Raw genomic sequence first — 11121 nt, forward strand, 5'->3', positions numbered from 1 at the left:
GAGCAATTCCACTACCAGGAGGGAAAGAGAGAAAGCTCGCACTAGAAGGGCTAAAGATTTAGAAAAGATATGCAGTTTTTATAGGTTTGGTTACAAAGGATTATATCATAGGTTGGGGAGCATTGAGAAATAGGTGCTGACTCCCCTAATTGAATGTTAAACGTTGGTGGCAAAGGCAGATTAGAACGGAATGTTTTGTTTCCCTGATTCAGAGAGGAATCATCAGTCAGACCTTCAAACTTCAGATTACTCAGCTGACGCCATTTAATAATCTCAATTTTGATAACATTGAACAAGGATAAATGTCATCATTTCTGGTTAAGTAAGTATATCTATTGCAATATAGGCTTGAATATGAATTTTCTCTAAAATTCTAAAATAAGTAAATATTGGCTTGCATACAATGTACTTATGCAGGTCACAGAGACATAGAAATAATAAAAAGTACAGAAAAAGAATTTAAATGTTCCTGTAAGTTCTTTACTTTATCTCTCCATTCCACACAAACCTACCTGGTCCCTTTCATTTACCGCTTTCTAGATTTCTCCTCATCACCTGGCAATTACATTAAAGGTGCTTGCACTGGACACTGTCCTTCCATGGGGTTAAAAAGCCTGTATACTGCCCAATTTTAATCCATTTCTCCCATCAGATTGTTTCTTGGCTGATTGATCATATCAGAGTATTGAAGTTTTTTTTTTAATAAATTTTATTGATAGAATATATGGCTGGGTAATTTTTCACAACATTATCAATTGCACTCACTTCTGTTCCAATTTTTCCCTTCCCTCCCTCCACCCCTTCTCCTAGATGGCAAGCAGTCTTATATATGACAAATATGTTACAGTATATCCTAGATAGAATATATGCACAACTGAACAGTTCTCTTGTTGCACAGGGAGAATTGGATCCAGAAGGTAAAAATAACCTGGGAAGAAAAACAAAAAATGTATACAGTTTATACTTATTTCTCAGTGTTCCTTCTCTGGGTGCAGCTGCTTCTGTCCATCATTGATCAATTGGAACTGAGTTAGATCTTCTCTTTGTCGAAGAAATCCACTTCCTTCAGAATACATTCTCATACAGTATTATTGTTGAAGTGTATAATGATCTCCTGGTTCTCCTCATTTCACTTAGCATCAGTTCATGTTAAGTCTCTCCAAGCCTCTCTGTATTCATCCTGCTGGTCAATTCTTAGAGAACACTAATATTCCATAACATTTTTATACTACAATTTACCCAACCATTCTCCAGATGGGCATTCCTTCATTTTCCAACTTCTAGCCACTACAAACAGGGCTGCCACAAACATTTTGGCACATACAGATCCATTTCCCTTCTTTAGTATTTCTTTGAGATATGAGCCCAGTAGTAGCACTGCTGGATCAAAAGGTATGCACAATTTGATAACTTTTGCCCCAAGTGTTTTTCTCCTGGGGTCCTAGAGCTGGACCCCAATTCCAGTTTCCCTGAATCAATCTACATTCTGATGCCCAATGGAAGCCTCTGTTGCATTTTGAATGTGGGGTTTTGAGTCTGCTTCTCCCACCCTGTTCTCCCATGCTGTCTTTTTGGGCAACATTGAGCTTTCAGATGCCCTGCTTTACCACATTGAAGGTATTGAGAAGTCTCTCTCGGGAAGTCCCTGGCCAAGAGGGAGCCTGTCTTCCCAAGTTTGGCTCTTGGGAAGTCTGCATCATATCCTGGGTATAAAAGGCATTTGTGCCCACTGTGGCATAGCATTTTATGATCTCCTTTAAAGGGGCATCTTTCTGTAGTCCTAGAATAATTCTTTTACAAACCTCATTAGCATTTTCTTTAGCGAGTTGTCATCATAATTTCTGTTGCAACTCTTTCAGCAATAGTTCATATAGCAGCTGTCTGCAAAAGTCCCACGAAATCAGGAAAGGGTTCATTGGGACCTTGGGCTATTTTCATGAAGGCTTCCCTTCTATCTTGTCTTTCTGGGACAGTGTCCCATGCTTTGATAGCAGCAGAAACAATTTTTGCATATGCTGTCAAAGGGTAATTAATCTGCTCTAAAGTGTCTGCATAAGGAACTAAACCTGGTAATTGGTCAGAGGTGACTGGAATAGTAACTCCAGGTTGCCTATTTCCTTGGACTTGCATTCTACAGAGTTCACTATACACAGAAAGCCACAAAAGTTTTGTCCAGGTTCTAAATATATCTTTGCTATAGATTTCCATTCATTAGGAGTTAAACTTTCAAAAGCCAAATTCTCTCATACCATGTAAGACAATGTAGACCTGTAAAGAATGAAAGCCTTTTTCAGATCTTTGATACTTTCCAGATTAAAAGGAGTGTCTCTCCTTTTTTTCTTGATCTGAAAAGTCAAACTCTTCAATCACAAGATATGCTTCTATTTTCAAATCAGATGTATCTTGCCCTTCCTCTTTAGTTTTAAGTAGCACCTTTTGTAATCATGTCATAGGGGTGGACAAAGCTGGTGCGTGGGTGGTGCTGATGGTGTCACTGCCCCCATGGAGGAGTAATTTAGGGGGGAGAGTCAGGAGATGGAGAATGCCCTAATGGTCCTTGCTTGGGTGTACCTGAACTGTGAAAGTGAAAAACACCATATTCTTTAAGCTTATTTTTATGGCACTTCAGATTCAGTTCTCCATGCCTTTCAGCTGCTTTGTCAGTACCATCCCCCTGCTCCTCTTTCTCCTCATACTTCCTTGTCTGGCTATTCTCCTTAAAACTTTCTTTTTTTTTAGAATTTGTAGGAAGCTTTAAAGTCATTGCATTATATTGTACATAGGAATGTTTCTTCAGGAATTGAATCAGGACCTATAGCTTCATAATGTTCAATTAGTTGCTCTCCCAGTAATTCCCACATATGTGAGTCTAATTTTTCTTCCTTGGATAGCCAAGGTGACGTGTGCTTTAATGTATTTAAGAGTACAGTGATCAGTTTCCAAATTACCAACAAAACTTGCTTCTTTATTAACCTAACTATGCATTCTGCGTATTTCCGTTGGGGTAAGAGAGACTCTTAAACTTGTATTTACCCCATTTTAGCTAAAAAACGAAAGTGACTAGTTCAGCCCTTACCAAAGTTTCTTGCTTCTCTATTTTTATCCTCACACTATTGTGGGGTCATAGGGACTTCTCCACTGAACTTATGATTGTGTCAGTTGAACTGCTGTATATAGGTCCCAGTTTCCACATTCTAGGGTTAAAATGTAATGTTCTGGCTAGTTTTCTGGAAGTCCTCTGGAAGGGTCTTGGTCTCATCAGGACAGTCACCAAGAAGACTGACAAGAATAGAATCCAAAGTCTTCATTGTCTGTGACACAGTTTGTGTCTGTAATAGTCTGACCCAGTCTCCTCCAGCAGATTGACAGTCTAACAGTCTCAACCAGTCTCTGTCTGAGTCTACTTTATCCCCAGGTTAAATACCTTATTACAATTACATCACTGCAGCATATTGAACTTGAGTGGTTATATCACTATATCCTACTAGATATATGTGAACGAGGGAATCGTTATCTCATCAATTCCACTGAGTTAACACCTTGTTTCAAATATACTTCTGGCCTTCTACAGGTGAGAGTGAAGACAGGCCTTCAACAGCAACCCTGCCTAAAAAGCCAGAGTACTCAATTGTAATCCTAACTGTGGTAGAATGACTCTTCCTCATAGATTGATGTGGACTTTATTTACTACAAAAGGAGTACAAACTCCTCTTTCACCTTCAAAAGTCCATCTCATAGGGGTAGCACTAATTTCAGTTGCTAGTTAGCCTCCTATGCCAGATATGTAGGTATCTGCCTTAATCTTTGGCGAGTGACTGGGCCAGCTGGCACCTTTAATGTATGTATGATGTGCACCACTGTCTACCAGCCTTTCCAGTGGTATGCCATCTATATAGATAGTGAGCATAGGTCAGTCAGCTGTAACAGCTGCAGTCCAGAACTTCTGGATTCTGCTGCTTGGAGCCAGAATCTGGACAACTATCACCAGATTGCCTATCAGAAGTCTGTATCAGTAAATTTCATGCTACTACTTCTCCTAGGTGATAAGTCACACATTGTATATCTGTATTAGTGACTGGGATATTATCTACCCATTTCCCAGTTTTGCACACCAGTGTATGGATGGACACTGTTTTGTAAGCACTCTAAGGAGACAAAACGGTCAAGCTTAATGTGCCTGGAGTCAAGGAGTCTAGAGACCGGACAGGGACATCTCCAGGGGATATCTCAGTAGTCTTAGGTGCATACAGCTCTGTTCTCCCAAATTTTTGTCCCTTTCCCATATTAGATTAGTTGTTAGCTTATTGATCATGTTGGAGTACTGAGCTTCTAAAGACTCTTTGGGTCTAACATCTGCTGCCACGATGCCCCAAGTATTTTTTGCCTGAGGCCCTGGAGCTTCCCATTTCCCTGAGTCAATCAACATTCTGATGCACAATGTTGCATTTTGGACATATGCTTTTGGGTCTGGTTCTCCCACCTGGTCTTTTATGCCAACAATGAGCTTTGAGAAGCCCTACTTTACCACATTGAAAACATTGACAAGTCTTTCTGGAAGTGGCTTGCCAAAAGGTACACTGTCTTTCCATGTTCAGATCTTCAAAAGTCTGTATCCTAACCTAGAGTATCATAAGACATAATACATAAAAAGTGTTTGTGCCCACTGTGGGAGAGCGTCTTATGATCTCCTCTAAGGTAACATCTTTTTTTAGTCCTAGTATAATTCTTCTACAAATCCCATTAACATTTTCTTCAACAAGTTGTCATCATAATTTCTGTTGCTACATTTTCACCAATAGTTCCTATGATAGCTGTCTGTAGACTTCCCATAAAATCAGCAAAGAGTTTATTTGGACCTTGGGTTATTTTTGTGAAGGCTTCCATTCTACCTTTTCTTCCTTGGACAGTGCCCCATGCTTTGGTGCAGCAGCAATTTGTCCAAATGCTGTCAAAGGGTAATTAATCTGTGCTGAAGTGTCTGCATAAGGACCTACACCTGTCCAGTGGTCAGAGGTGATTGCTATATTAACTCCAGGTTGCCTGTTTCCTTAGGCTTGTATTCTACATAGTTCATGATACACAGAAAGTCACAAGGTGTGTCCAGGTTCTAAACATGTCCCTGCTATAGACTTTCCAGTCTATAGATTAAAATTTCAAAAGCCAAATTTTCTAATACCATGTTAAAGACCATGTAAGATAATGTAGACCAATAAAGAGTGTAAGCCTTTTTCAGATCTTTGATGAGTTCGAGATGAATGATTTCTTGACCTGAAGAGTCAAATTCTTCAATCACAGGAGATGTTTCTATCCTCAAATCAGATGTATCCTGCCCTTCCTCTTTAGCTTTAAGTATTGTCTTTTTAAAGGTGTCATAGTGGGTGGACAAAGCTGCTATCTGGGTGGTGCTAATGTTGTCACTGCCCTTCCCACACTTCCTTTTCCCTCCACCAATGAAGATGTAATTGAGGGGGAGGGGAGAGTCAGGAGATGGGGAGTGCCCTAATGGCTTTTGCTGGGGTGTAACTGAGCTATGAAAGTGAGAAGTAACACACTATTTAAGTTTATATTTATGGCACTTAAGATCCAGCTCTCCATGAATTTCAGCTGCTTTGTCAGTATCATTCCCCCCTCCTCCTCTTTCTTCTCATACTTCCTTATCTACCTGTTCTCCTTAAAACTTTTCCTTTTTTTTATTTTTAGAACTTGTAGGATGCTTTAAAGCCCATTTAGCAAAGGAGACAAGCACTCTAATACATTTAAAAGTACAGTGATCTGCTTCCAATTTACCAACAAATCTTGCTTCTTCATTACCATAACTATGCATTTTGAATATTTCCCTTGGGGTGAGGAGACTCCTTTCTTAATATTTGCCCCATTTTTGGCTCAAAAACAAAAGTTACTTTTTTTTAGCCATTACCAAAGTCTCCTGCTTATCTGCTTTTATACTTATCCTACTTCTAGGTCACAGGAACTTCTCCACTGAACTCACAATGGTGTCGGTGGAAGAGCTAAGTCCTTAAGTCCATGTTTGGGTTCCAAAATGTAATGTTCAGGCTCCAACATGTAATGTTCTGGCTCGCTTTCTGGAGGTCCTCTGGAAAGGCAAGATAGTCACCAGGAGGTATATATTTATTTTTAAATCAGATATATCCTGCCTTTCTTTTTTTAGCTTTAATTTGTGCCTTTTGTAATCTTGTCATGGGGGTGAAGAAAGCTGCTTCATGGGTAATGTGGATGATGTCACTGCCCCTCCCCCTCCTCCACCCATGAAAGGTTAATTGGGGAGGGGAGGTCAGAAGCACTACATTCCTTAATTTCATAAGCATTGTACTTACCTTCTTTCTTGTCTAATTCTTCACACTTTTCAACTTTTTTTTTCAGAAAGCTCCCCCTCCTGTTTTTTCTTCTTTTTCCTTATTCTAATAGGTATGTAATTCCATTATCATTGTAATATTGAGTTAATTGCTCTCCTACTAGTTTCTACTTGTCTGGCTCTATTTAGTCTTCCTTAGAGAATTTAGGAGATATGTATTTTTAATGTTTTGAAGAGTTCAATAATCTGTTTCCATGTTGCAATCAAACCTTGGTTTTTTTTTTAACATTCTAACAGTTTTCTACACACTTTCCTTGAGGCAGAGAAGGCTGATTTCTAAACATTTATCCCATTTCAGCTGAAACACTAGGTTAGCCCTTACCAAAGTTTCCTTCTTGTCTATTTTTGTACTCACCGTAATTTCTGGGTCACGGGAACTTTTCCACTGAACTCAAGATCTTGCCAGTCTAGACAACTGAGTTTAAATCCTTAGCTCCAAGTTCGGCACCAAAATGTAGTGTTCTGGTTCATTTTCTGGTAGACTTGGGACCAGCATTCGTTTCAGGAGAGTAATTACCCAGAGAAAAACAAGGGATAAAGTGCAAAAATTTTATTGCCTCCTTCACAGTCTTGTCTCTTTGGCTGGGACCAGGACTAGTCTTCTGGAGGTCCTCCAGAATGTGTCTTGGTTTCTGTGGGGGAGGCAGGAGGAACACCACCACAGTCTCTGTCTTGAAGTCTTCTTCAGTCAGGGAGTTTGTACTCCAACTTCCAGTCCTCTGCCTGTTCCAATGCCCTCTAGGTCTGACTCTGGCCCCATAAATTCTCTATTACCATTAAATCATTTCAGTATACTGAGTATAAAGCAATCATTATATCACTAGGGAACCATTATTTGTTGTAAGGTGAAGTCACTCATACTGAACTAGAGAACTATTAATCACCATGTTAAAGTAGGTAACCATTGTCTTATCAATTGTATTGAGTTAGCACCTTGTAGGAATCCTTGTCTCAACTACATACTTCTGGCCCATTACAGGATAAGGAAGGGGGAAGGAATGAGCCTTCCTATAGACTCTTCTGTCTATGGATCCAAGATAATCTGTGCACAAATCAGATTTAAAAGTCCATTGAGCTAAATTTTCATGTTTTCAAAGAATTCCTCTGTGGTGTTCTTCTTCTTTAATATATGAAGGTTCTCTTTGGGAGCAGGTTCCTTGGGGAGGTTTTCTGGAGCCAGCCTTACTTTCAGTTAAAAGTAATAATCACTCCAAATACAGCCAGCTGATAAAAGTTCAAACATTTATTTGTTATCTGTTTCCTTGGGCCCAGTTAGCTTAGAGGCTTATCTCTCTGCTTGGTTTCAAGAGTTCTTGCGATTGTCCCTTGCTTCTGCCTCTGCTTTCTTCAGCCTCCAGCCAGCACAAAGGTGGAAAATGGAATGGATCTGACTCCTCTAGCTCAACTCCAAATGTCTCCAGCCAGCACCAAGGTGAAAGTTGGAATGAATCAGTCTCTACCTCCAAGAGTGGGCTTGTGGCCTTCCTCCCAGAGTGCTCCTCTCCAACCCCTGGCAATGTTCCAAAGTAATTAACTTGAAGCTCTAAGAGTTTCTATATATATGATCTCCCAAATGTTGACTTCTCCTTCTGGAGGCAGGGATCAGGGAGGTGTAAATTCACAAAGTTAAAAAGTTGACTTTGTGAATCTCCCATACTTGTGAACTCCAATGAGTACTTAAATACTTCTTGATTAAATGAGCTCTGTAAAAGTGTGAACACAAGCATTGTATCAATTCCATTGAGTTAACACTAGGATTCTAATGTCTCCCTTGAGTTATCACCTTGTTTCAAATTGAGTTAACACTAGGATGCCAACATTCCTCCTTAGAGAAAAAGGTGCATCTTCACTTTGACTAAACCCATTCATCCAAAGGAGCCAGCCAGAAGTGTGAATTCAGGGCCCTCAAAGCTGCCCCCACCAGGAAGAGTTACCAGGTTGTTCTTCAGGATGGCAAACCAGAGGAGTTCACACCTTTGGTGGGAGGGCCTAAGGGGTGGGGGCCTACATCCTATAAAGGGAGAGCATTCTTCTGCTCGGTACCACTACCTTCTTTGTAAGGGAAGAAATTCTGATTGCTATAGACCAGAAGCAATTGCAGAGAAAATGGCTGCTACTGTGAAATTTCTGAAGGACCTGCAGAGTGAGATCACATGTAGCATCTGCAGGGGCTACTTTTGTGAGCCTGTCACCACTGGGTGTGGGCACAGTTTTTGTCAAGCTTGTCTCTCCTCCAGCTGGAGACTTTCAGCCCCAGATTTCTCCTGCCCTGAATGCAGGCAAGTTTCCCAGGATGGGGAGATCCCATTAGTGAACATGCGCCTAGCAGAGTTGACTGAGTTTGGCAAAGAGCTCAGCTCCAAGATTTTGCAGAGCACTGAAGGACAGAGTCAGTGTGTCACTCACAAGAAACTCTTCAAGCTATTCTGTGATGAGGACCAGACAGCACTGTGTGTGACATGTTGTGAAACCCCAGAGCATGGGACTCACACGATCTTCCCTGTACAAGAGGCTGCTCATAAATACAGGAAGGAGCTCGAGCACATTCGGAGTGATTTGGGGAAACATCTGGAGGAAGATGAGCAACTTCTTGCTCAAGTGAAGAGACCTGCTGTTGACTGGTACTGGCTGATCAGGGGAGAATTCCACAAACTGCACCTCTTGCTGATGGAAGAAGAGAACAGATGTCTTGAAAGGATAAGGCAAGAGGAGAAGGCCAGCCAGGACAGACTATACCAGTATATGCAAAGCCTACAGGACCTCATGCAAGAGCTGCAGGAAGTGGGCCACCAAGCCAATCTGGATCTGCTGCAGGATGCCAGGCAGCTGCTGGAGAGGAGCGAGGCTGTGTTGGCCCAAAGGCTCAAGGCTGTCACCCCAGAACTGACAGAATATCCCATCCCTGGCCTGATCGAGATGCTCAACAGATTCAGAGTGGACCTCACTTTGGATCCTCAATCAGCTGACTCCTGTGTTTCGGTTTCTGGGGATCTCAAGAGTGTCAAGGCTGAAGAGGACTGGTCAGAGGAGACTGAGGACTCTTCTTGCCATGGTGTGCTTGCTGTGCAAGCCTTCAGATCAGGCAGTCAATACTGGGAGGTGGATGTGACTCAACTACCTCAGTGGATACTGGGGATCTACACCCCCTACTTGAGGAGGAAAAGGACCAGGAACATGGACTCCTGTGACTTTGCTTTCTTGCTTCGCTGTGTCAAGAAGGAAGGAGATTACTACTTACGGACCTATCCTGGGCCATTGGACCATCGAATGAAAGGCCCTCTACCTCGGGTGGGGGTGTACTTGGATTATTCCTCAGGCACTCTGGCCTTTTACAATGTTCTCCAGAGTTCTCTTATTTATAAATTCCATTCTATTCCCTTCACAGCCCCTGTCACACCCATCTTTTCCCCTGGCCCTCCACTTCCAGGAACAAAGCCTGGCTCCATGACTCTCTGTCCAGTGGACTCTCACCTTTGTGCGTGCTGCTGTTCCTCTCAATGAACATTTCTCCAAGAAGTTCTCAACTCCTCTCTGACTGTGTTCACTTTATTTCCAGCCTTCTTTAAAAGGGATTATGTATTACCTTCTTCATGATCAACAAGAGTCCCCCGGCTTACTAACAGGAAACTAGACTTTCCACCCTGAAAGCTTAGGGGTTCAGTCCACACTCTTTGTATTCAGGTATTTTTTACAATGTCAATCTTTTCTCAACTATTTAAAAATCATACCTGAGCAATCTGGTCCTGTAGTCTACTGTTTCATTTCTTCTTAGAATTCATCACTACAATGTCCATAGATTTCAACATTTTCCAATAATATTCCTTTTGATTGCATTAAACTTTCCATTTTGCCTTATTTAATATAAAACAAATAAAAGGTCTAGTATTTATTTGGCTTATGGGTATTTTTGGTGTTGTTCATTAATTTTATTCATGTCTGATTGACCACATTTGAGATTTTTCTTGTTAGAGAAATTGGTTTGCCTTTTCCTTCTCTAATAATTTTGTAGATTTTATAGATGAAGGACATAAAGCAAGGAGGGTAACCTGACTTACTCAGAGTCACCCAGCTTTAAGTATCTAAGCCTAGATATAAATTCAGGAAGATGAGTCTTACTAGCTGCAGATCAGCCACCACAGAAGTGTCCCTTAAGAACATCAAAAATGAATTACTTAATTCATTTCAAATCAGTTGCCAAACATTCTCCATGTCTTCTGTTAAATTTTCCCCATTGCTTCTGCACTTTGTATCACTTAAATTGGGAATCCTTGTTGGATATATGCTCTGTATATACTTGGAATATTTTATATGGGTTTGGGATTTGATACTGAAGGGCACTTAATATCCTGCAGAGTTTGTCTCTTCTAGACAAAGGGAAAATCAAATCTTTTTGTTCTTCTAGACCATATTGCCTTTCCTGAGGGATGCAGTGGACAGAAAGTTAACCTCAGTCTGGAAGATCTAAAGTTAAGTCCTTTCCTGGGTGGATTGCCTTAAAAAAGTCACTTCACATCTCAGTGTCCAAGGAAACACTTAAAGACACTCAGTCTCAGAGGAGCCCATTACTATTGATAGAGACACTTCTAAATTACTTGTCCTGATTTTGCATAGTGCTTTGAAGGTTTGAAAATGACTTTTCATTTGTTACTATATTGGATTCTGATTGCAACCTTCTGAGTTAGGTTCTCTTCCAATTCCCATTTCACAGAGGAGGATATTGAGGTTAAGCGAGATTAAGTGAGTTTGCT

The 11121-nt window shown here is 40.9% G+C and overlaps 1 protein-coding gene across 1 annotated transcript; it reads left to right on the top strand.

The window, feature by feature from the left end:
- Positions 1 to 8479: 8479 nt before the first annotated feature.
- On the top strand, positions 8480 to 9874 carry LOC127538512 (tripartite motif-containing protein 43-like). The gene has a single exon (XM_051962325.1). It carries the CDS (start codon positions 8480 to 8482, stop codon positions 9872 to 9874), a length of 1395 nt encoding a protein of 464 aa, XP_051818285.1.
- The last annotated feature ends 1247 nt before the right edge of the window (positions 9875 to 11121 follow it).

This window comes from Antechinus flavipes, chromosome 5 (genome assembly GCF_016432865.1).
Source record: "Antechinus flavipes isolate AdamAnt ecotype Samford, QLD, Australia chromosome 5, AdamAnt_v2, whole genome shotgun sequence".
NCBI classification, from domain to species: domain Eukaryota; kingdom Metazoa; phylum Chordata; class Mammalia; order Dasyuromorphia; family Dasyuridae; genus Antechinus; species Antechinus flavipes.

Coding starts and splice junctions, on each gene's coding strand:
- LOC127538512 (XM_051962325.1), top strand. CDS start 8,480: ATGGCTGCTACTGTGAAATTTCTGAAGGACCTGCAGAGTGAGATCACA.